This window comes from Periplaneta americana, chromosome 8 (genome assembly GCF_040183065.1).
Source record: "Periplaneta americana isolate PAMFEO1 chromosome 8, P.americana_PAMFEO1_priV1, whole genome shotgun sequence".
Lineage (NCBI taxonomy): Eukaryota > Metazoa > Arthropoda > Insecta > Blattodea > Blattidae > Periplaneta > Periplaneta americana.
This window is the reverse complement of record NC_091124.1, coordinates 135,518,454-135,546,378: the sequence shown is the minus strand read 5'-3', so window position 1 is coordinate 135,546,378 and position 27,925 is coordinate 135,518,454. Positions and strand designations below refer to the sequence as shown.

Here is a 27,925-nt window from a genome sequence, read left to right as displayed (position 1 = left end):
GTCCATACTGAAAATTTTGCTCAAATTTTGTATTTTGTCGAGCAATGATATGCAATGGAATGAACTGTTATTGTGATACTAACTATTATTGTGGTAGGAACGGTCTGGTATGAATTACAAACTTGGGGGCAATTGTCGCAGTACCAAATGTCTGGGACAAATTTATCGGGACATGCCACTGACCTAAAGCTTCTTTTGCAGAGTCTTGTAAGCAATTCACAATATATTGATACTGATGTTGTGTGTTATCAAATATAGATTCTGTTAATTTCTCATCTAATCTATTTCTGTATAAGTACCTTATATTTTCATCTAAATTTTGTGAATTATATTTGGGAATGTTTATTTCGATTCTGAAATTTTCTTTTGCTTCAACTTGTTTTTCTCCTCCTTCCGTACTCCCAAATGGAAATAAAATTTTTAAATTCACAAGATAATGATCACTCATTGTCATGCCTTTATATGCTTTGATGTCTTGTATTTTTATTTAATGTTTTTGTCGAACTATAATATAATCAATTATTGATTTTTGTTGAAGTCCTTCTTACACCTTGCAATAATAATAATAATAATAATAATAATAATAATAATAATAATAATAATAATAACGATAACGACGACGACAACAACAATAATAATAATAATAATAATAATAATAATAATAATAATAATAATAATAATATGTAGTTCGCCTCCCATGGTGTACTGAGGGCTGTGGTGGAAAAAGAACTACAGCATGAGTATGTTGCTAATTGATGGAGATGCTTGGATGAATGACACAAAGCTAAGTACCTGCCATTGAAAAAGATTTTCATGGTGTTCGATAGGTTAGATTAGATTTTTGCATTGAGTCACAGATCCAGTACATCCTTAGTTTCTGAACTACATATTGGTACCATTGTCAGGAAAGGCAAGGAAAGAGGAACCTATTATAGTAACACTTTGACTGATAGGTTCTCCTTTCCTTGGTTTTTTTGTGATGAGTTATTATATAGCTCCGAAATGAGGTATTATATCTGCGAAATGAACTATTATATAGCTCCGAAAATTGACATATAATAAGTCCGAAACATTGACATTTCTGTGTCTGTGCCATCTTTAAAAAAAAGCACACACAAAAATTTTGCATTATGTACAAAGGCTATTACTCAGTCGTCAAATATTTTGGTCACCATGCCAGTGATTGTGGGGACCTCTGATTCGGAAGGATGGGAACCTGTTCTTTCAAAATCCCGCTGATCTGCAGACTTGTGAAATTATATCTGCCAGTGGACTAATGCAAGGTGTACAAATTGAAAAAGGAATTCAACAAGACCGTATAACCTAGTTGTCCAGTGGTCATCGTTGGAAAACAGATAACCAACACTATAAAATTGTAGCTTAAGATGTTTTCCATGATATGTTAATTAATAATTGTTTTATGTTGCCAGGAATGTGTAACATTTCAACATCAGTTAAATCTGGTTCGTAATGTAATGCGACGTCTTGAGTCAGCACAAGGAAAAGTACACTCCCTTCCAGATCTGACGGATACTCAGAGAATGCTGTCTGAAGCATGCACTGACAAGTTACGAGTCCTTGGGGAAGGCCTTTTGGACATACTGCTGTACCTGGTGTATGAAATAGGGCCAGTACCTCGAGTAAGTTGTAGTAGTTAAGAAATCAATATTCTTCATAACATGGCAACATTTGAATGCTACTGATATTAGCATTCTCATGTAGTTGTAAATAGAAATTTAATTTTACTTTGTTAAACCGAATGATTTATAAAGCTAACAGTATTGTGTGCTTATATTAATGAGATTTTTATCTTACGAAATCCTGGAAAAAGTAGACATTTTTACATGTTTTAGTTTACTTGTTTTTAATCTAAAATACAGAGCTATGAAATTATATAAAGTTTATTTTGAGTGAAATAACTTTTCATATGGAATTGATTACATTAACAAGTAATACACTTTACAATACAATACAATACAATTATTAAGGTTACTTTTTGACTCTCCCTCATAATATATTTACGGGGGAGGGGTAAGGAGAATTGTCTTTGATGTATTCTAGATTTTACGAACTTAAAATCCCCTGATCTTGGCACGATTTGAACCCAGGAACCATCAGCCCAGTAGTGATCGTATTATCAAAGTGCTACCTAGCCGGTTCTATGATCTAAATTGCTGATCGAATTATATTAATAAAATAAATAATAGGTTCAAGTATGTAAACTACCCCATATGGTACGATCCCACGAGTTCCATCACCCACCATATCACAGGTAGTCGATGAATGAACTGAATAAGATGCCATTTAATTATTTTGAACGAAACCTTGAATCCAAATCAGCAACCCAAATAAAAATAAAGTCCACTTACTACCAGATGTGCAGGCAATGTAATCTACTAATTATTAATTATTATATATTATTAATCTTTATTTACAATGGATATGAGACTATCAAGTGCAAAACTCGCCTTATCCAAAATTTAAAAAAAAAAAAAGAGTTACATATGGGATGTTGTACTTCTTGCAGCTCTCTATCTACTGATATAGTCGGATTGTGCAAATCTTGCCTAATTTCTCTTCCATAGAGCTCAGAAAACTACTATCAAATGCAAAACTGTCCATATCCATAACGGTTTTTCCTGTTTTCTGACAAATCACTTTACCTGGATAAGGCGAGTTTTGCATTTGATAGTCTCATATATAGGTGTTTGGTGGACAAACAAGACACTCAGCTTCACATTAATAAATTTCTTCCTCTTCTAAAACCTGGATATCTTTTCCTGAGGTCATCACTGAAACTACATTTCATACAGTATATTGACAGTAGATACAGTACGTCTTATTTAATTTCTCCTTGCCACTCCCACTACACACTAAATCACAAATCACATGGACTGATTAACTGACAATGAGAACGAGGAACACAGACTATAATGAGACTGGGTCTGCTGTGTTATGGCAAGAGACTAAAATGCAGTGCTTCCTTTCTTGCGTCATGCTTGTTGATATTTTTTCACATCCACGAACTCATAATGTGAGGCATGGCAGAGAAGTAGGCCGTTTTACACTTTAAGATTATTTTAAAATGCGTTAATGTAGTAGGACTACAACAATGCTGTATTATACTATCAAGAGTAAACCATACTTCACAGGATGACAAGAACAAATGCGGACTCTGCAACAGACTCAAAACAAATGATATCTTCCACTCTAGTTTTCATTTTGTTCAATGAGCCTCGAAAAAGACGACATTCCCGATATTTTTTTAAAATCCCCCAGAAGCCTTGTTAGACCCACAAAAAGAGGACATATCCACGTGAGAGAGGATGTCTGGTCATCCTAGTAAGATACTGCTCTTCACCATGATAGCTGTCGATGAAATGATAAGTGATCCATATTGTAATGTCAAAGGAAGGTCGTGATCTAGAAGCATAATATTTTAATGAACCTATATAGTTTGTCCGCTTGTTAGATGTGCAGCTCAACTGCAAGGAGGGAGGGTCAATGAGATGTTTAAATTAGTGATGGGAGTATTCGAATAAAAAAATACGAATTATTCAATTCTTGTAAGTTCTCGAGAAATATCTCGAATAATGAACAAGTATTCTAACACTTTGCTCAAATGGTAGATGCTGCAATAATTGAAGAATGAGAACAGAAAGAAATAGTATAGAGAAGGAAGCTCTCAAAAACACTGATGCTCGGCAAACGTTTACATTCAGCTAACCTCGCCTACAAACCTGAGGTAGTTATGTGCAATAAAGACTTGCTCCAGATCATCTCTTTCTTTCTCATCTCTCTCCTCTTTCTTTCTCTCCCGTAATTATGGAGCACAGAAATATAAATACAACATCTTTATCGGAAGTTGCACTATGAGAATAATAAATATAAAGTTCTATGCTTGCACAATACACTGATGTCACTGCTATCGTTATTGCTGTCATGCTGGATGTTGGATATGAGAACAGAGAACTACTCGAGAACAACCGAGGTCAGTAATAAAATTCTTATTACAATGATGAAAGTATTCGAGAACTTTATTGAAATAAATGTTTTGATTCTTAATATTATTTGAGAACAGATTAATCGATGCTTAAAATTATTTGATTCTGCCCATCACTATTTTAAATTGTCCCCTTTTTCAAGCATTTGAAGATGTTTTGTAAAATACTTGCCAACAACAAGGGATTTATTTACGGCTCCAGATAATCCTGTGCAACCCGAAATCACATTTCCTTTGTATACTGCATGTGAAACATATTTTTTACAGATAATTAGATAGTCACTATTTTAAAATTTCCAAAAGATAATAGTACAAATGCAGTAATCAAATAGTGTCTTCTTTTTCTAATAATAATAATAATAATAATAATAATAATAATAATAATAATAATAGTGATAGTAATAGTAATGGACGACATTGAGATAAATGGGCTATATGCAGAGACTAAGAAGAAGGCAGAAAATAGGAAAGTTTGCAGGAAGCTGGGTTTGCAGTGAAAGACCTGCCCTTGGGCAGAACGCTATGAATGAATAAATAATAATAATAATAATAATAATAATAATAATGATGATGATAATAGAAATTTAGAAATCTTCTCACCATTCGTGAGCTGTCACAAGGGACAATGAGTGCTTAACCATATAAATGTTTACAAGTTCATTAAAGCATTGATTTTGTTTTGACAATGAAACTCCTACAAGTACATAGCTGCAAATACATTTTTAGATTAGTGGAAATATACTTAGTTTTAGAGAGAGAGAGGTGTTACAAAAAAGTAAAGAATGCTAATGAACTTAGTTTCATTTCGAACATAGGTGATGCTTCAGGAGAGCAATTGATCCTTTCAATGCAGCTAAATTACAATCGGAATAATAGATGTAGGTATTCCAAGCCTCTTAAACACATCTTTCATAAAGAGAGTAGCGGTACCTCTTGCTCCAAACAGAAGTCCTATTACTTCAAGCTCTTTTAGCTGGTACTTTTGAAGGTAATAGGGAATGGTAAGATTATGGATATTCTTTTTTTCCTTATCCACTTCTGCTGGCTGTTCCTCATTCGTTTTGAAACGCACATTGGAATCAATTATGAATCCAGACCATGTAGATTCCTTGAAAGCTATTACTGTAATAATAATAACAACAATAATAATAATAATAATAATAATAATAATAATGATGATAATAATAATAATAATAATAATAATAATAATAATAATAATAATAATAATAGTAATAAAAACAACAACAACACTGCTCTGCAACAAAAATGATGTTTTCGAATGAATGCGTGTTCCTAAACGGATTTTTCGCGCTCAATTCGCGCAATCCGGGGGCACTCAGTTTCTTTGAAAGTCCATGAAAATTAGTAATTTTATCCATGAAGTTGAATTTTAAATGGAACCACTTGGAATGTTGCCACAAATATCTTTCTTTTTCTAGTGCACTTCTTTCAGTGGATCTGAAAATTAGAAGCATTTTAATGGACCTTGTGTAGTTTCGTGCATCATTAATCAATTCATTATGTAAGAATACTGTTGCTCTCATGTTTGTTTTGTCCCTCACATTCCTTGCACAAGATCATGTGCTGAAACTGAGTAATTGATTACACCCTACTGAAGGAAAATAATTTTCTTAAGAAAAGGCACAGTTATACGCAAAATTTTCTTATTTGTATCATACACAAGAGTTTAATACACTGTTGTGAAATTCTGAAGATATGATCTCACTGATGCATTTCTTGTAAGTCTGCATGAAGTTGAAGATTGTATGAAATGTACACTTTTCTCACTGTTTGACTTTAAACTAATTTAGTAAATTTGTGAACTATATCAATAAATAATTATTTAAATGAAAGAGGTACCTTTTGCTTTCTTTGCCATATCCATTGTGCCGAAGAATATATCAGTGAAACAGTAGGAACCCTCGAAGTGCACACTGGAACTTCTTGGTATTATGACTGACAGAAGTTCGGAAGTTTTATTTACATACAAATTCTTCAGCTAGATTTTTGAGTAAGTTACATGATAGTGGAAACATAGTCAAAACTTGAAGTCAATTTTCCGAATTATTGCCTGCTAAAAGTTATTTTTACGGCCATTGTGTAATGGTGAAAGTTGTTTTTTAAGGATTGAAAATTTGATGGATATTCGAATAACAAGAGTTGATTAGTTTTTCTGGAAAGAGAACCTTAATCCAGGATGTTTGCTGTGAGAATTTTAGTGAATTGTATTATTTATTTTTCAGTTACCTGCATCATTATATCAGACATTTGATCAGAATGTGTGTGAGCATCTGTTCCATTGCCTCTGTGTGAAAGAGGACACTCACATACAGTTGTCAGCATGTACATTACTTGTCAGAATGTGTGGCCTGCAGCCATGGTGGGGAGATTTCTTAGCAAACACTCTTACTAGATTGTATAGTTCGCAGAATACTTCCATATTTCCTCAAGATAGGTAAGTACAATTTTTAAGAAAATAGCATGTAATAATTGTGTGCGTGCGTGCGTGCGCGTGCGTGCGTGCGTGCGTGTGTGTGTGTGTGTGTGTGATTCGTGTTCCGCATATTGCGGATAGATGGCAGGATTGTGACTCATTTTTCTAGTTATACACCACTTCGGCGGGCTGCACTATACATGATGTGTGTCTGTTGAGAGTTATGTCGTGTACTAGGGTGAGTGTATATTGTCTGTATCAGTTGGTGAATTAGGATTCAGCAGTAAAAATTATTGTGTAATAGTGAAATGAAGAGTTAACATGGTACATTCTCCATGGTACATGGTCTTTGCTACTTAGGGTACGGCCACACGAACTACATTTGTAGCAAGTTTTCTGCGACAAATGTAGCTGGAATTATAGGCAGCATTGAGTTAAATGCAAGCGGCCACACGGAGCAGTAAATGTAGCAAGTTTGGTACATCCCAAGGTCGTGTCGCAACTCGAATGGGTCCGGGTCCATTTTTTCTGCGACATTTACTGCTGTTGGGTGGCCACATGTAGCGATATGGGTGGCTACACGTGTTGTTAGTTACTGGGAATTTCTTATTATAAAATCCATATTTTTAAACTTTAAATTTATATTAATATTTATTTCCGCTTTAGTAATTCCCAAAGGAGACTCAGCGAGTCAAAGAATATACATGTCAAAAGACTTTTATATACTAACTGACAATAAATAAAGAATAAATATCATGCAAAAGAAAACAAAAATATTGTAATAAAAGTACAAACAACCATGTAAAATGAATGGTTATGCTTTAATTTTTTAGGAATGAGATAGAAAGCGAAAATCAAATGTCATGTAAAGGACATACAGATTAAGACTTTAAAAAGAGTGAAATAACAAATCAAAGTTATTCATTTTACAATAGAGAATTACAATAATTTAGCGCAATGTAAGTTTACAAATGCGTATGGATACACTCGTAAGCTAATTTTAAATACTATTTTCTTAATCTTACTCCTGTTTTTTGTTACTTCACCAGAAGGAAAAGTAAATATCGCCAATAAGTTCCCTTCTGGTAATTGAATTTGCAGCCAGGCATACAACATCTTGGCATTTTATTCAGGCCTAATGTATTTAAAAATAAAACAAGTGACATTGATGAGTGGAGTGAAAATAGTCTCTCGAATTAGCTATAAGATATCGCAATTTGTACCACCCTGCTTATCTTTTAGCGTTAAAATTGTCTTTTGTTGGTAAAAAACTTTATGAGACATGAAACTGTAACATACCCTAAGATTCATCTTTCAGTTTCCACCTCCCCCGAAATTTAATAATCTGAGAAACGTGATCTATCATGTTTAAGAGAATGTAAACTGTTTTCTATTGGATAAGATGTAGGCCTACAATGGGAGAAAGGCATTCTCAAATTTGAAGGAAAACCCGTTTTTTTTTAATGGTTGAAATTCTCAGTATGTATATGTAATCATAACAACAGAATTAACTTGTGTTTATCAGGGAGTGAAGTAGAGAGGGAGATTGACTTTTAGATGGGAAATTATCATGACAGATTTATAACAATACGATGCCAATATAGGCCTATATGACATATTTTGTTACTAACAATACGGTGCCAATAAATATTGCTTCGCTTATGTATAGTCCAGCTGAGTTTACTTATTTTTTAACTCTCTTCAAAATATCTTTCTTTAAAAAGTACATACATTTTTCTTCTTTCAATTTCGACCTAAAGAATTCTTCAATAATACAATGTATACAAAAGCGTTCTAGCAAACCCTTCACAACAATTTTGTTTCGTAAAAAAACGTACAATTCTTTTGCAGGACAGACCTCACAAATCAGTATTGTTTATAAAGACATTTCCACTTTGAGTTGTATTTTGGGATATAAGGATCAAGTTTAAATTGCCGCAACGTCCAATAAGCATTCTGCAAAACCAAGAAAAAGAGAACTTTTATGATAGATGTGTTCACTTATACTCTTTTCAAAATACCGTTCTTTGAGAGTACACATTTTTTTTCTTTCATTTTCGACCAAAGGTTTCCTTTAATAATAAAATCTATACAATAGCGTTCCAGTAAACCCTTCACAGCGACTTCATTTGGTAAAAAAAGAAAAAACACAATTCTTTTACAAGACAGATCTCTCAAATATGTTACAAACAAATTGCCTCTTTGAGTTGTGTTTTGGGTCATGTTTAAAACTCCTTTTTACTTGGAGATGCTTCAGAAATTCATGTATTGAAAAGGGAAGAGCATGTCTAATCTGTCGTACAATCCCAATGACCCTTCTACAGAACCACGAGAAATTAGGTCTTCATACAGCCTTTCAGCAAACCCTTCACCTACACCGTACTTCCGATTGTTACTGACGAACAAAATTGCCTGTTGTAAAATCGACACAGGAATAAAAGTTAACTTTGTGGCACTGCTATAAATTTTCTTCTCATGCGCATTACAATTGTGTGTCACCGTAATAATATGTACACTAACAACACACACAAAGCGACTTTGGCTTCATAATCCATCTCGGAAGAAAGCTTCCACTACTACGGCTGAGTGCTGCAAAACGCAAAAGAACTAGCTACAAATGTCGCTACGTGTGGCATGTCATGTGGCCACACGTAGCGACATTTAACGCAGAAACTGGCAGTAATTGTAGCGCCCGTGTGGCCACCCATTTTGCGACAATTACGGCAGCTTCATTTGTAGCAGAAAACTTGCTAAAAATGTAGCTCGTGTGGCCGTACCCTTACCGGCCTATGATAAAAACAGAAATTGACTAGCACTGCCTTCAGACTCCAGTTTCTCCTTTCTCCTGCTGTAACTGAATCAATAATTTAATATTCATGACAATATGTAATTGTTATTAATGTTTATTTAAAGTGCAGTGGAACGCTGTTTTTACATGCCCGCAATTTACATTTTCCCGCGATTTACGTCATTTTCTGCTGGTCCCATCTATTCTCCCATATCTACAATATACTGTTTTCCCTCCATTCACAACTTGTAAGGAGATGTATTTCCCATTATTTACGTTTTTTTAATGGGAGTTTTTTTTTTCATGTGGCTGCACTGAATTTCACCATCGGTATTTGAGTGATAGTCAATGGTCAATCTTGCTGGCTCAGCAGCTATTGATCGATATTAATATCAATTGTCTGATTTGGTCTATTCTCGAATCATGGTGTTGGTGTCCTTGTAAGTGCTGTTGTGTTGTTTCTTAGTTTTTCGATTCACTGTGTTGTACATTGTAATTCATTGCCTAATATGGATTATTGTAGTTGAGCGAATACGCATTAGAATTGTTTCAAGTGTTTTACCAAATATGGAGAAGAAGGATCGGAAATGTATTTCTGTAGAAGAGGAGATGAAAATTCTGCAATGTGCAGATTCCCATGTGGGAACACGTGTTCAACTTGCGAAATAGTTGGGACTCGCAATGTCTACATTGAACACTGTAATCAAGAACCGGTCGAGCATCGAACTTTCTTCAAGACAAAGTGGTCCTATGGCAAAAAAAAAGTAAATACACTCGTAGTTAAAAGTATGACGAGTTGGACACATTGGTAGCAGAATGGTTAGTTTCTGTGAGGACGTCAGGCATTCCAGTCAATGGCACCATACACCAAGCAAAGGCTCTGCGATTTGCATTGAAGTTCGGTGTAACCGAATTCACTGCTTCCAACGGCTGGATAGACAGGTTTAAAGCCAGGCACAACTTTGTTTACAATGAAGGCTATGGGTACCAGAGACTGTAAACCATTGGAAGCAAGGATTCAAAGATATCATTCAAGGTTATGAATTTCGAAACTTTTTCAGTGCTGTTGAAACTGTTTTTTTATAATATTCTTCCCAGTAAAGCATGGGGGTAAGCTGAGCAAGCGAAGATTAACTGTTATGCTAATTGTGAATGCTGATGGGTTACATCCACTAGTGATAGGAAAATTAAAAAAGCCACAGTGTTGTGAAAGGAAAATTCAAAAAGCCACAGTGTTTCAAGAACATTAAAAATTTTCCCACCACATATTAAGCCAACACAGCGTGATTGAACAGCAGCATCTACCGTGCATGCCCTGGATATTAAAATGGGGCCACAGCAAAGAAAAATACTATTGCTGCTGGACAGGTATCCTGCCCATCCTCAAGATTTGCAGCTCAAGAATTAAAATTGGTGTTTTTCCCAGCAAATTGCACCAGTGAACTTCAGCCTTTAGATCTGGGTGTAATACATGCTTTAAAATCCAAATACAGGAAGAGACTCGCCAATAAAGCTTTTTATGCATGACACTGGTGTAAATGCTAGTGAAATGAGTGTGTCAGTCCTCGACGCTATGCACTATGTGACCCGTGCATGGCTAAACGTTACTCCTGCAGGAGTGTCTAACTGCTTCTGAAAGGCAGGATTTCGTTTTGAGAAAAAAATAAGTAGATATGGGGGAGGAGCAACGGAATGATAAAGAGCCCATCAACTGATCCATGGTAGCAAACTCATCATTTGAAGAATACGTCAACATCAATACTACTGTGATTACATCCATGAGCCTACTGTAGATGACATTGTTTCCAATCATCAAGGAGGCGAAGATGATGGAGAAGAAGAAGAGGAAACCAATGGCAATTCCAACAAGTCAAGAAGCAATAGATGCCCTCTTCACCTTAAGGTGGTATTTTGCAAGTGCGTTAGGAGAGGAGGGGGCATACAATGCTTTGTATGCAATGGAGAGACAGATGGAACAAATTGAAATGCAGAAGAAGCAAGTGTAAACAAAGATCTCAGATTTTTTTAAATAGTGCACAGTTAATTGTAATTTATTTTGTGTTAAGATGATTAAGTTGTGAGCATATTAGATTGATTGGTAATTATGTACTTTTTAATTTATTTCTTGCATTTCCTGTCATTTACACTTTCTTGTAATTTACATTTTTTCCATCAGTCCTCAAAAAAGTGTAAAAAAGGGGTTCCACTGTAATTGGTAATGAATTGGCTCATGACTGTTACTTCTCATTTCCTACTGAGTAGTGGAATCACAGAAGAACTTTTTTTTTTTTTTGGAGACTTTGTGTCTAAGCATCTCCAGCTGGATAAAATAAGAGTTTTGACATTATACGACATGCACACATTCTGCACTCTGCTTAAAAATAAACTTCCGAGAGAAATGATGTTTCTGTTCAGTTTTTATGCATTTATCTCAACATTTGCATTGCTAACCATGAAATAGTTAATTACGATGGACAGAGAAACTTTGTTCGTTTTTCTCTAAATACTTTATTTTTGTCTGCCATTCTTTCACCTGCACGTCTTTATTCTTACTACATTATGTCACCTTACCATATCTGATATGGCAGCCAGGTAGCTCAGTTGGTAGAGCAGCTGGCTATGGACTGGAAGGTCCTGGGTTCGATCTCAGGTGGTGACAGGATTTTTTTCGTTGCCAAACTTTCAGAATGGCCCCGAGGTTCACTCAGCCTCCTATAAAATTGAGTACCAGGTCTTTCCCGGGGGTAAAAGGTGGTCAGAACGTGGTGCTGACCACACCACCTCATTCCAGTGCCGAGGTCATGGAAAGCATGGGGCTCTACCTCCATGCCCTCCCCTCCCCGAGTGCCTTCATGGCATGTTATGGAGATATCTTTACCTTTTTTTTTTACATTCTCTGATATTTTCTATCTCCTACAGATTTAAAGAAACATTAAACAGAGACTTAAGTTATCTCACATTATAATAATTTTTGTTTTTAATAGGAGTTGAGCTAGTTAACTTTTTTTTGTCCAGACTCATGTGTGGGACATACTAAAAATATGAACTTTACATATTCATAAATGGTCTCGTGACTAAACATGCAAACACACTGTTGTTGATACTACTGTTAAGATACCTATCTCCACATCTTTTTCTCTCCATCTGTAAGAATTTAATTTTCTTATATCGAACATTATTAGAACGATGTGTAGAATTCAGCAGTGTAATACAAACTCATTGCTGTAATTATATGCATAATGGCATTTTGGAAAACTTAGATAAAGCACTCCAAGCGGTTAGCAACAAGAAACAATAGACTGTCCATGGTCGACTTTGGACTGTGTCGTATTTCTATCGCATGCTAGCTCGTTGCGTATTTCACATTGATGCTTGTGAAATGTTCGTTATTGGTTGTAATGAAAATGTTAATGGCTAAAATATAATAATTGGAATAATAATATGGGACAAGGAGGAGACGTTTGTAGTGCTATAAATTGTAGCAACAGTAAGAGAAAGAGGCCAGAGTTTCCCTTTTTCCGATTTCCGAAAGATTCAGAAAGGTTCCTGGATTTCCACAAGATTGCTGTACAGAAACAAAACTGTTAATTTTGAAGTTCTTTGTGACTGTTAGAATACATTATATCCTTAAATTTCACAATGAAATGTTTCAGTCTAACCGAAAGGACATTAGATACCGGTTAAAGTTCTCTCACTTAAGCTGCTAAATTTCCAGAGAAATAAAGGTTAGGTCTACTTTTTTTTCATATGATATATTTTTAATTGTAGCTATTAATTTTGTTATTATTTTTATGTGTTATTTTACTAAAGACATAGAAAAATTAAGTTTGTTTCAATGAAATTTATTGATCACGTTTTATTTTCAATTCTGGTGGGATTATTATTGCTTAGGCCTACTTTTTTTTGTCAAAGGATATGTTTTTAATTATAGCTGTTAATTTTTTTTTTTTTTATATATATTTGTTGCTTTACTAGAGACGTGGAAAAAGTCTGTTACAATCAAATTTATTGATCACGTTTTATTTACAATTCTGGTGTGATTATTATTGCTTAACCTCATCCCACTTTGTTAACTGCGTAAGCCTACACTACAAGTACCGGTACACGTAAGTTACTCCATTAATTCATATTTCCATTATTATTGTTGTAAAGGGAAATGCAAATTAATATTTATTAGTTTCATAGTTAATTATCGCTATAATCTTGAATGAGTGAAGCTATTATAGTAAATTTCAGTTCGTTTTGCACAAACAAAAATTATATTAACTTATTTCTTGCGGGTATCTTCGAGTTTATGGTGGAATTTAATATACTTCATTAAAATAATAAATTAACTTTATGCATTTAATATTTCAATAATGGAAGGAAGGTGTTAATTTTTCCAAAAGAACACGACAACGAAAGTGTAACATATTTTGTCGTCTGCTAGGAGAGAGATCTGCGATGATGAGGCAATAGTAGCGATCCTAATGGTGGGCAACTACCCATGTTTGCATTTTTACTACATATTGAGCTTCGCGACTGTATATAGTAGACTGTGGTAATACTTTCTTTACCGTAACTTCAGTGTCATTTAACTTGTATTATCGTCTTGGTCATAAGTGCTTTTATGTAGCACTTGACATAATGAAGAGATAAAGAGTGTGGATCTAATGCTCAGGATTTAACAATGAAGCTATCTTTCTTCTTGATTCCCAATATTTGGATGTAAGATGTACAAAAGTCTGAAGAGATTTTTAATTTGTCAGGTGTTGTATGTCCACATCCTCTTTCTTTATGCATAACAAGTATTTAGGAGAAGTTAGTAAGCTGATTTGATGAAGGCAGTCGTAACCAATATGTGATCTGAAGGTAAAGAGTTAATTGGTTTATTTTTGTGTAGTCGTCAAAACTTGCTTATTACCATATTGGTCCGAAAATAAGTAGCACTTTTTGTCCAAATTTCAACTGAGAAAAGTTAAAATGTGGCTTATTTGCGACCCTGGCATTTCCGACATTTCATCATATCGTATGTTGTTTGAAAATGAACTGAATAGTGAAGTCAGTAATGAAAACAGTGGTGACATTGAATAGGGCAATGAAAATTTCTAAGGTACATAACAATGTGCTGATATACTGGTATGTTCTATGTTAAAGAAGGTTTACTTGTTACTGCTGAAGTTAATGATTGGTACTATGCCTAACAAGGAAAGAAATAAATATGTTGAATAGAAATCCTATTGTAAGTAGGTCTATATTCTTTTCAAAATACTAGATAGGTATGTAGAGTAAAATTGCTAACAGTAATTTTTGTTCTCTCATTCTTTCTGACTAGTGTAATATATAGCTAGTCGGTGATGTGTGCAATGGAGGGGGAAAGGAATTGGCCATCCTATTCCACTATCTCTTGGCCTAGTTGCCTCATAAATGGTGCCTTCTTGGTATCACTTGTGAGGTTCAGACCTGTCTTTGGACGTTGACTAAACAACGATCTCTCTGATTATTGCCTTTTTTCAATTTTCCGCTTCGAATTTTAAGGTTGCAGCTTTTATCTGGGTGCTACTTATTTTTGAGCCAATACCGTAATTAGTGAATTTACTTATTAAGTTATATATTTTTTTAATGATCTAAGTTTTGTCTAACTAGAGACATGTGTCATGTTAGTTGGTCTTATTAAGTAATATCTTATCACAGTAAAACAATAAATGCTATGTAAACTTCGTTAGTGTACTGATTACTTTTAAAAATAATTGCAAAACATATATAGTTGAGTGAAAATAGTTTCAAAACGTGATATGTAGTTGACTTATAATTACTTCCCTTTAACGTGATTGATAATTGCTGCTGTTTTATTATTTCATAGAGTGTTCATCTTGTTAACATACTTGGGAAGAAAGTCGCTGGCAGGAGGAGCTACTCGTTGCTCAGTTCTGGACAGTGTCTTGGGAACGCTTACTAGACTTTTATCTCCTCTAACTTCTCATGAATCTGGATTTCTACGAGCTGAAATGGATTTGTCTCTGATTGGCTGGATATTGCTCTTTCTCTCAGTTTGTCTTGATGTCAGTGGTACTCCATGTAGCACTGAAGAAATGGCAGATAAATCAAAAGACAAAGATCAAGGTATAGTAATACTCTTATCTTCTAATTGTTTTGATTTTCGTCTATCATCAGGTCAGAGATTTCTTCTCTGTAATAGTGTGTGAGTGAAGTTGCTGTTTTGTGAGATTGTGAAAAATAAATTAAAGTGATGCATCGCTTGTAGTCCATGCTGAACTTGGGATGATTCATTTCCTGTTGCTGTTGGGTGGGAGGGCAGGCAATCAGCTGGGAAGTGCTCTGTTACACAAGCTGGTGTTCACTTGTAGTCATACTGTCATACTATGAATGTGTAAATATGCAAAATCTACAGCAAAGAGTATTTCTTGTGAAGAAGTGTTACAAATGCCATTTTATATTACTGTGTCGTTTGTTTCAACGTTATTTCCCACTTGAAATTGTTCATGATCTGCAGTTATGGAAAAATTTGAATGAAAGAAAATCTGGTACTAGTAGGCCTCACGTTCTCACTGAGGAGAATTTAGATAAAATAGGTGCAAGACTTCGCGAAAATCTTTAAAACACCTAGCTCAAGAAACCAGGGTATCCAAATTCTCTGCAGCGAGAACAAACAAGAAACTTCACTTCTCTGGTATGCCATGAATGCAAGCAGAATTATTAGGCCCATTTTCTTTCACCAAACTGTTACCAGTGATGTCTAGATAAATAAAACTTCATTAGCTGAATTCATTCCACAATTGACAGAGGAAGAAATACAGTCTGCCTGTACAGGACTCAGCACCTAGTCAGACCATGGGTAGGTCCTTACAAATATTGAAAAGGATCTTTGGAGAGAGAATTATCAGTAACAATGTCTGGCCAGCCAGATTACCTGATCTTATTCTCTGCAGTTATTTTCTTTGGGGATACACAAAACCTAAAGTATATACAAATATTTTATGAACATTACTTGATCAGCAAGAAATTAGAAATATTACAGCTGATCTGCTTTGGTGTATGAATGGAAATTGAGGGATTTGCCAGAAGAAGTGTAATTATAAACCAATGACAAACTGACCTATGTGCTCTTCTTCTGACAAATCCCTCAGTTTGTTTCGGAAATTACTATTGTCCATTGTACATCATAGAGAACATTTCCAGAATCTTATGAATGGAAACTATTAAATAAATAAGGTAAGCCTGTTGTTTTTTTTTTGCACCATGTTTGGGTACCGATTTAACCAGGGAGAGCACCCACTTCGATTCAGGCAGTGCTTATTTGTTAATCACTGTGTGGCCTTACGGTCTCTTTGTATATATGGTAGAATAAAGCATAAAACTCAAGTTTATACATTTTATACAAAAAAATGTAATTACTTAATTACAAATTATGAATTTTTAACTCAACAAGACGAGAAAAAGAAGTATAGCAAGAGAGTTGGGATGAATGACATTTCGTCACTGCAGCTCCAAAATCCGCCAAGTTTTTTTAAGAAGATTTTGCAGTAGAAAGAAGAAGCATTGTCACTTTTAATTCCCTTGATATTCAAAGCTACTTTCGGTATAATTTCATCATTTATCATGTAATGATTGAAATTATACTGAAAGTAGCTTTGAAAATCAAGGGATTTAATTCCCTTGATATTCAAAGCTACTTTCGGTATAATTTCATCATTTATCATGTAATGATTGAAATTATACTGAAAGTAGCTTTGAAAATCAAGGGATTTAAAAGTGAGAATGGTTTTTTTCTTTCTCCTGCAAAATCTTTTTAAAAACACACAGCAAATTTTGGAGGCGCAGTGACAATTTGTAAGATAACTTCTGAAAGATATAGACACTTGTTTGATTGTAATAGATAGAAATGGTGCTCCATAAATCATTGAAGGATGATAGAACATATAAACTGAGTGCATGGGAATGTGCGCAGGGGGAGAAGGAGAGGGTGGGAGGGGGACAGAGGGAGAGAGACTATATCAATATTAAATTTCTACAAAAACAGACAAAAATAATTGCTTTATAATGGATACGATCTCATTGTGGATGAGAAGGAAATGAAAATGCACACTTTTTGGCAAAGAAGGGAACCACAATCCAACAAAGATTTGATTTTGAGATTTCAGATTATTCAGAAAAATTATTAATAAAGAAAAATTATAAACGGACAATATTAAGTAATAGTAATAAAAAGTTAGTGAAAATAAATCTTGGTGCCTAATTTTAAATGATAAAACTTTGATTCCTAATTCTCCAAGAAGAACAGCAGTGATTGACTAGTAACTGGACATCACTTCAGAATTGAAATTTATAAATCATCAAAATGTGTTCTTTGGTGAATAATATGCAATGCAGTGCAGAGGGAGATTGAGTTTTCTTGTGTTTGCAGAAGCTGTATGCCCTTGGTTACAAATATTATTGCACGGGAAATTGTTTAATACCGGTAATATTAATTTTCTGGCACAAGTTACGTTTTACTTGGCATGGTAATATTTTATGGCATTGGTGCAATAATGCGACATATTGATTACGATTTTCATTAACAATAAAGACTTTATAATGTTAGTAACTTCATCATAGACGTTCACTGACATATTAGAAAACAAATGGCGAAAGTCCACTGTTTTGAACATTTCATTAATTTTTTTCCAGACTAATTAAGCAGTTGTGTCTGATCATTAGAGCCCGGCTTTTTATGTAATTACATATGAAGACTTCGTGGGAAAAACGATGAATGTCACATTTCTGTTAAGGATTACATAATGATCTAATTGAGTCTATAACTGCAAGATATAGTGCTGTTTCTATAGGAAATAAAGGAAAGGATTACTGAATTCATGGTGATAATTCTCCTTTTTACCATTTTTCATAAGAACAACATTAAATTTCGCAGTGATCTATTGAATTAGATAATGACATCAACCTTAAGATAACTGTGACATTCGTTTTTCCCGCGAACTCTAAATATTTTAATGCTATATACAGTAGCGTGCAAATTAATCCGAACAACGTAATTACTTATGCAAAAACACTCAAACGGGATAAAAAAAGGATCTAAGACATACCTCAGTAATCTATGTGGCCTCCCTTGTTCCTAATAACAGCTCTGAGACGATTTGGCATGGATTCCACTAATTTCCCACAAATATTCTTCATTTCTTCATTGTGAAACCATACACCAATGAGGGCAGAAATCATCTTCTCCTTTGTAGAACAATCCATTTTTTGCATTCTTCTTTTGCAAATTGACCACAAGTTCTCAATGGGGTTGATGTCGAGTGAGTTGCCTGGCCAGGAGAGTACCTGAATATTCTTCTTGTTGAAGAATTCTGTAGTTTTTCGAGACGTAGGGCATGGTGCCAGGTCTTGTTGGAACACACCTCTGCCATCCAGAAATGATTTTTGCAGCTGGGGTACGATTCTGGTTTCCAATAAGTGAATATATTTGTCAGAATTCATCATTCCCTTCATAGGTATTAATGCTCCAGGCCCTTCATGTGTAAAACAACCCCAAAACATTACTTTAGGGGGTTATTTGAGTGCTTGTTGGAGATGAGCTGCTGTTACTTTTTTGGATCCTTTCCGTACGTAAGAAACACAGTGGCTGTGGACCTCGAAATGAGACTCATCAGAAAAAAGTACATTCTTCCAGTCATTCAGTGTCCAGTGTTGATGTAATTTTGCCCACATTAAGCGTTTTATGCTCATAACAGGGGTTAGCAGTTGCTTCTTAATAGGCTTATGAGCCCTTCGTCAAGCTTCCAAAAGCCTACGCCGCACTGTTGTGACGTGAATATTCGCCCCAGTGGTAGCCATTAACTCGCGGGTTAAGTCGACAGCAGTTAGTCTAGGATTTAATTTACTTTTCCTGACAATTAAACGATCATCTGCAGGTGAAGTCTTCCTTTTCCGGCCACAGTTTCCTTTTTTCTGGGGTGTGATGGATCCAGTCTCCCTGTATCGTTTTATGATCGAATTAACAGTAGCCAAACCGATGTGACATTCTGCAGCAATTTGCCTCTGTGTCATAGAAGAATGGTCTGCTAATGTTATAATTTTAGACCGTTTTCGTGGAGTTGTATCCATTTGTGAAGACGACAGAATGTACACAGGATTGCAGTATTAAGTCTTCAACACAACTGAAATGCTTATAAGTACAAAACAACAAGCAAAATGTCACATATTATAAAAAAAATAACGACAGACTTTCAACAATGGAATTACACGTACTACAGATGTCAATTAAAGCGGTATGAGCAGCTGTGAGGCCAACAATGACAGAAAATGTAAAAATATGTCGTGTTCGGATTAATTTGCACACTACTGTATTTATGCACGAATATAAGGCAAATTTTGACGAGATACACATAAATTCGATTTTACATTTTTTTTTACATTACACTATACTACATAATTTTACTTCGTACAGTAACATATTGTTATACCATCCGCGGTTCATGTAGTGTTATGTTTGAAATTAATAATTAATACTATGCTGTCCACATCTGTGGAGTAACGGTTAGCATGTCTGGCCGCGAAACCAGGTGGCCCGGGTTCGATTTCCAGTCGGGGCAAGTTACCTGGTTAAGGTTTTTTTTTTTCGGAGTTTTCCCTCAACCCAATATGAGCAAATGCTGAGTAACTTTCGGTGCTGGACCTCAGACTCATTTCACCAGCATTGTCACCTTCATCTCATTCAGATGCTAAATAATCTAAGATGTTGATAAAGCGTCGTAAAATAACTTACTAAAAATACTTTGCTTTTTTATATATTAAATATTAAAACATTGAATAGACCGGTAGTTGGAGTGCTCATTTAAAATTATGTAACAATTTTATTTAGGTGTGACATCTCGTTGGGATTTTATCCAAGGAGAAGTTGCAATGCAGCGGCGAATGGCCACTACCAGTCGTTGTAATGCTTCTCGAAGTTACCGACGGAAGTTACAGAAACGTCTCATGCATCATAAACAACAACTTGAGGATCTTGAAGCTGCCAAGAAAGCATTCCATGCATCAACGCAAGTATGTATATTAGATTTAAACATTTTTTAAATATGATGAAATACAGATCACCCTCATATATAAAAAGTAGTTACTAGCAAGCTGCCTTTAACAGAAAGAATATAGGTTGTATTAAATTTGGGAATGAACATTGTAAAAACAATACAGCTTGCTCCTTAGTACAATATGTGTTTAACTATTATTTTTAGCTGATTATGTGATGTCTGTAGAAATTTATGGGACTATGAATCTTATATCTAGGAATTTTCACATTATTCCTACTGTTAGATACAACATATCACTAAAGGTATGGTCACACATCACTACTTTTGCTGCGCAACTTTTGTACTGCAGCTGCAAAAGTTGCGTGTCGTGTTCACACATATAAGGCAAAAGTAGCTTGCTGCACGCAAGTTGCAACTGGAGGCTGCGAGTCTGTTCACACACAAGGCGCTACTTTTGCACCCGCAGTCTAGCTGCAGGTTTCCATCTCCATGTTGACTTTTCAGTATACATTTTGTGGTTATGTTCACATTAGAGTTTCGGATTATGAAACTAATGTAACAGCTTACTTATCTATTATTTGTTTTTCTGTCCTAACTAGTTTTCAGAAATTGGCATTATTTTTACTATAAAGCTATTAAAAAACGCCTATATACTTAAATAATAACCAACAGCATATTCAAGTAATCAATGTTGGCAACCCTCCTGTTTGAAAGTACACTACGGAAAATTTAAAAATTGATTATATCAGCAAATATATTCTGTGTTGTACATTTAGTAACTGTTACAAATAATTTATTTTCTAACATTAAAATATATCCAAACAATAAAAAAAATATCATTGGCACATTTGGGTGGCAACGCTGCATAGTGGTACCAATCACCTCAAAACCTGCCCAAAAATCGATTTTTCAAAATGCGTATAACAGGATGTACCTCACTTACTATTGTTCTATTATGTCTGTGGGTCATAAAACTGCAGATGATGACTACATATCCACTCTCCTCACTTAGTGGTGAGAGCTGAAAGTGAAAGTTTATGTGTGTGCCTGGTCCCTTGCCGCTAAGCTTATTTCTGATGTGCATTTCAAGACACGTTTCTGGCAACTTAATCTTTTGTTATATGGCGAGTAATGTATTTTCTGACTTCGTTTATGTGTATATTATTCTGACACAAAGATGTTTTAATCATATTATGTCATTAGTCTTTAAAACAACAACTGAATAGACTACAGTGGACTATAGTGGACTTTATGTTGTCAGCAAACAGCTGGATACATTAAGAAGATTGATTGATGTCATTAGTCTTTATATTTTAAAGTATTTAATATGATAGTAAACATGTTCCACCGTTAATTGAAAAAAATGTTCACGCAGACCTACAAAAGTTTCCCAAAGTTCCCCGATTCTGATTTATGTTGTAAGATATTGTCTGACATTTCTATTTTTAGATTCTAAAAGAAAAAATTGCGCCTCTTGCGCCTTTTGATAATATACCAAGAAATGCTTGCTACTGAAGGAATAGGTTAGAACGTAAAAATACTGATAATTTGATAATTACAATTTATTTCAAGTTTATATTAAATGAAAAATCGAACTGTGGTTTTATATTACAAATAATGATTATTATTTAAATCTATGGTTATGAAATATCACTACAAATTAGTACTGTATTGTTTAAAAAGCCATATTATTTAGGATTTCTTTGTTTAATGATAGGGTGCAATATGGCATTTAGACGGAGACAAGAAACATTATATACGATATTGCAACAAAAATCTGCTGCCAGAAAAGAACAGATATTGTGTTGAATCATATAATAGCAGAAGCGGAAATAGAAAGCTCTGAAAAAATCTAAAATATTAAAACGGGCTGTTCCCCTATTTTCTAGGGAGTTGTTTGGTCAATAAGACAGAACTGGTAGAAAAGGAGATAGATTTCTTCAAGATGCCAAATTTGGTTTAGCAGTAAATTAATTTCTGACATTGATGTCAATTTTCCTTCAATTTTAAAGAAGGGAAGACCAGACACGGATTTTGAAGAGAGTGGTGTGAGGACAAAACGAAGGAAAACAGAAACCCTAAGAAGTTACGAACTTGTGGAATCATTAACTTTCGCAGTGGAAATGAAATACAGGGAAAGTGGGAACACTGATTAGGCACAATCGCTAGCTGAAATGCAAAAAACTCCAACAAGACCATAAAAAATTCGAAAAGCCTGGGCATCAGTATCAACTAGCACTAATTTCGTTGACTGATATACTCCTGATAATGCTTTAGCTCTCTTTCTAGAATTTGGTGATGCCAAAAATTTTTAACTTTTGTGTAGACATGGAGCAAAATATTGCAGTGTAGGCTTTCACGGCTGGAGTCTATAGATGTAGATTCATTTTCCGGGCTGAGAGGCCGTGGTCTATTAGTTGGTTTTATACCAGACGTTTCGTCTGCAACTGCGGCAGACATCTTCAGTGGAGTGGTATCCGAGGTCGTAAGACTCTTCTCGGCGTACCTGAGGCAACTGATCCTGTGGCTGGTTGTGCGGGCGTATTTATAGTGCGGCTCGCGGGCCGAGGCCTGTTGTCGCTGCGATCCGCGCCACTTTGTTCGCTGCTCCCATTCTGGGTTCTGTCCTTTTGTTGTAGTGGCTTCTTATCTGTTCTGTTTAGGACCGGGTACCAACACTTGTTTAGCTTTACGCCTTCTTCCTTGCGATTAAAGTTGTTGTTATGTTTATGTATTTCGATCGCTTCTCTATGTAGACGGGGGAAGAAGTGCGTCGTCGTGCTCAAGATGTCCGTGTCCTTGAATCTTATGTTGTGATCGCCCTCTTGATAGGCATGTGCTGCCACTACCGATTTGTCGATCTGTCCTAGGCGGCAATTCCTATTATGTTCTGTCAGTTTCGTCCTGACGCTCCGCTGTGTAGTACCGATGTAGCCGATGTAGACCTTCCCACACGAACACGGAATCCTGTAAACTCTGGCGGACAGCAGCTTATCTCTCCCATGGTGAACGATCATTGATGGATTTCCTGAGTCAGTTGAATAGCTTCCATACGCAAGTACAATTTACTATGGAAACGGAAAAGGACGGCAGGTTACCCTTCCTGGACGTTATGGTACAAAGGAGGACAGATGGCACCCTAGGTCATGACGTCTACAGGAAGCCGACCCACACAGACAGATATCTGCATAAGATCTCGAATCATCATCCCGGCCAGAAACGGGCCATGATGAAAACCCTGATCAACAGGGCCAGGCGGGTAGCCGAGCCACGACACATCCAATGGGAGCTGAGCCATGTATCGACAGCACTCATGGCCAATGGGTACTCAAGGCCGGAGATAAAGAGAGCCATGCGCCCCAGAGTTACACCGTCGATGCGGTCACAGGAACGAGCGACTAAGAAGGGCATGGTCTTCCTACCCTACTTAAGGAATGTGACGGACCGTATCAGCAGGGTGCTGAAGCGTCATGAAGTGGAAACGACCTTCCTGCCGACCAAGCAAATTCGGAACATGCTGAGGACAAACGAGATAAGCTGCTGTCCGCCGGAGTTTACAGAATTCCGTGTTCATGTGGGAAAGTCTACATCGGTACTACACAGCGGAGCGTCAGGACGAGACTGACAGAACATAATAGGAATTACCGCCTAGGACAGATCGACAAATCGGCAGTGGCAGCACATGCCTATCAAGAGGGTGATCACAACATAAGATTCAAGGACACGGACATCTTGAGCACGACGACGCACTTCTTCCCCCGTCTACATAGAGAAGCGATCGAAATACATAAACATAACAACAACTTTAATCGCAAGGAAGAAGGCGTAAAGCTAAACAAGTGTTGGTACCCGGTCCTAAACAGAACAGATAAGAAGCCACTACAACAAAAGGACGGAACCCAGAACGGGAGCAGCGAACAAAGCGGCGCGGATCGCAGCGACAACAGGCCTCGGCCCGCGAGCCGCACTATAAATACGCCCGCACAACCAGCCACAGGATCAGTTGCCTCAGGTACGCCGAGAAGAGTCTTACGACCTCGGATACCACTCCACTGAAGATGTCTGCCGCAGTTGCAGACGAAACGTCTGGTATAAAACCAACTAATAGACCACGGCCTCTCAGCCCGGAAAATGAATCTACATCTATGGAGCAAAATAGCTTAATGCCGACATCTATCCATCATATCAAAACATTTTAACTGCTAAAAGAAAGATTCTATCTGGAAAATGTATCACAAGACAGTGCAGAAGCTAAACTTCAAGATTTAGTAGATCATACAGCAGTGGGATTGATGCAACTACAAGAACCAGTATTATCCATGACAGATGAAAAACACCTACAATTTTAATACTATGTATAAATGGGGATTTGATGGAATCAGCAGACAGTCACAAAATAAACAAAGAGCAGAACGAGAGTATTTTTCAGGCTGAGATTATTGTTCACGTCCTTGGTACCACTACAGCTTTACTTTATTGGTGAAAAATCGGAAAAAGTAATGTTGTAGCAGAATCCTAAACCTTCTTCTACTCTATTTTGTCGACCAATAAAATTTCAATTTAAAAGAAACAGAAAACCTTATATCCGACGGTGTCAGGTGGAGTTCCCGGGTAGCTCAGTTGGCAGAGCGCTGGTACGTTCAACCAGAGGTCCCGGGATCGATACCAGGCCCTGGAACAATTTTTTCCTAGAAATTATTCAACAGAAGACCTTGTTAAAGAAGAAGCTTTCAATTCGGATACGCAAATAAAATATCTGAGAAACTTCATGTAACATCAGGGGAAAGCAGGCACAAGTGACTCAACAATTAATCTTAAATATGGTAGATGGCAAAGTGTATAACGCTGTGACCTAAACTTCTTCACAGAACTGTTACGTTTATGGAGCTAACCCGAAAATTATGAACCAACTGGAGGCTTTGGCTTCGAAACCTATAGATACATCAACATTTTGATTTGGTCTTTCGTCATTGCATGTTTAAATTCGTTTTTCGGATAAGTTCTTGCTTCACATATCTTAAGAGTCTGGAAGTTAAACAATGGCAAGTCAGAGGAAATCAAAATAAAGAAGCTGTTGAAAAACGGATGTATTTTAAAAGACTACCCCATCCTAATTCCTTGTGTAGGTAGGATGTGAGTTTGATGTAATGTTTTAAAATGAAAATGTCAATATTCATAGTTTTAAATTAAATGCTATCTATATGTAATGAAGACTTCAATTAAAACTGAGGGTTGCCAATCACTGGTTGAGAAACAATGGTCTAATGGGTAATATCATGAAGTCTTTTTGTTTTTTGTGACTTAAGTCAATGTAGTATAAAAACTGTATACAGTGCATGCTAGTTAGCTTTAAATATTTTTGGCCGGGTTTTGAGGTGTTAGGTACCACTGTGCACTGGTCGCAACTGCTTCAAAAGTTTCAACAAAACCGGTATCAAATATGCTGCGGCTGCAACCCTGAGAACCCTGTTCACACGTCGCCACTTCTAAGCTGCGCGCAGCATGAAAAAGTAGCGGGCAGCAGGTTCGGCAGGCGCTACTTTTAGGGTTGCACTGTTGTTCACACATCGCAGTATGAGAGTTGCGCAGTTTTTTGTACTGGAGTGCTGCAAAAGTAGCTATGTGTGACCGTCCTTTACAGGGATTAGCTGGTAGAGCTTCTGCAACTAAAAGCAGGAACTGTAAGCAGTCAGTATGGTAACTGTTTCAAGAATTTTGCTTATGGCATTAATGAGTCAAATGTTGTAATAAGGTTTGTTTAAATACTAATAGCTTTGTGTGACATAGACCCACAGCTTTATTTTGCTGTTGAAATAAGTTGTACCTTGGGATTTTTTGTCCGGAAAACTCATTGTCTTTGACCATATTGGAATTTGCAATCCTTCAGTCTAGAGCCAATCACAGTAAACATTAGACCACTGAAAACTATTATATGTACAGCTGCACAAGTGAAGTTGAAAAATTCAGTTGAATCCTCTATATTCAGGTTACAAGAAACACACTAACATCAGATTCAGTATTTTCAATTTTTTGTAATTCGATTCAGAATACAAATGAATATCAACAATTCCAATGTGTAATTTCCTAGAATTCCATCATAATTGATGTTTTTCAAGCATTGTGCCAGATTCTAAGTTTTGGCACAAGTTTCAGGAATGTCTGTTAGTTACTTGTCCCATGAGAATGTCTCATCTAACATGTCCCTGGAGATGGTGTTATGGGAAGAGTGTAATTAACTAATTCCCTGCTGACCTTCTGAGACAGCAGTATGAATGTTTATGAATTTTAGAAAAACTGTGAAGTGAAAACTAGCAAGGAAATAGGAGTACAGTACCTCAAAGTTATGTCTTTAACATAGCCTTCGTCTATTCCAGATTTCACCTTATATTAGTCATTCAGGTTGTCATGAGACTGCCATTGCATCCCTCTGGGGTCAAAGTGGGGAGAAGAGAAAATGGGATTACGGACAGATAAGGGGGTTGGAGCTTCACAGTGATGAAAAAAAAGAAGAATCGCATTAATTAAGCACATGAGTTTATTAAATACTTTACATGATTTCCACTGGCTTACTGGTTATCTGGTTATGAGAAACAGCAGGAGTGCTGCAGTGAAAACAGGCTGTATAGAAAACTCGTCGTAGGACTTGAGGGCATTTGGTAGAGATTGCAAGCTGTTCCGTATGTTTCACCTTGCTTCAAAAGAAATAGAATTCTCTCCAGAATGTATAGCAGATAAACAAAATTTTCACCAATCTTAAAACAGATTCCACAGTAAGAAACTAGGGTTGTTTTCTTTCATTTGATAATTTAAACATTGGAATGAAAATTTCTTATCTTCCCCCTCCCCTACTGTCTGGTACCATTTTCTCAGAAACCAATTGTCAGAACTTAATACAAATTTTTATACACATTGTGTATTAGAAGGTTGACATTGTAGGTGGAACCTTTTTTTTTAAGCTGAAGTCTTAATTATTATTTTTTAATGTTTTAATTAACATAATTAAAATTATTATGATTATGTTAAATTAAAACAATAATTAAGACTTTATGTCAAAAAGATTTCACGTGCAATGTCAAACTACTAATAAATACGTAATGTGTATAAAAATTTGCGTTAAGTCTGATAGTTTCTGAGAAACTGCTATCAAACGAAAAAAATAAAATCAGAAATTTTCACTCCAGAGTTTAATTATTGTCAATTAAAAGAAAATAATCCTAGTTACTTACTGTGGATGTCAATCAACTCAGCAGAGTCTGTTTTATGATTGTTGAAAAAAATGTAGTTTGTCTATCTGCTGTAATTCTGGGGAAAATTCATTTTCTTTTGAGATAAGGTAAATTATATGGAACTGCTGGCCATCTATACCAAGTGTCCTTAAACGTAAGAAAGAGTCAAGAAATAATTATGATGTGGTAGACTGAGGAATCCGGGAGAGTGGACTAACAGGCCTGGGTGGAGACGGTGGTGACGGAATAATAATAATAATAATAATAATAATAATAATAATAATAATAATAATAATAATAATAATTTATTTATTTATTGATATTTATGTGCTGGACAACAGCCATTGGCCAATAAAAGTCCAGCACAGTGATACAATTAGTACAGTAAAATGAACAACTAAGGTACAAATTAATTAATTGAGATAATAACAAAATGAACATAAATTACAA

The 27,925-nt window shown here is 35.8% G+C and overlaps 1 protein-coding gene across 5 annotated transcripts in view; it reads left to right on the top strand.

Moving 5' to 3' along the window:
* The window catches only part of Bruce (BIR repeat containing ubiquitin-conjugating enzyme), a 571,194-nt gene that overhangs the window by 246,179 nt on the left and 297,090 nt on the right, over window positions 1-27,925 (top strand). For all 5 annotated transcript variants that reach the window (XM_069833681.1, XM_069833684.1, XM_069833683.1 and 2 more), the window contains 4 exons: window positions 1,431-1,640; window positions 6,247-6,458; window positions 15,068-15,327; window positions 20,084-20,265. In XM_069833681.1, coding sequence (XP_069689782.1) covers window positions 1,431-1,640; window positions 6,247-6,458; window positions 15,068-15,327; window positions 20,084-20,265 — 864 coding nt within the window. The remainder of the gene's footprint in view (window positions 1-1,430; window positions 1,641-6,246; window positions 6,459-15,067; window positions 15,328-20,083; window positions 20,266-27,925) is intronic.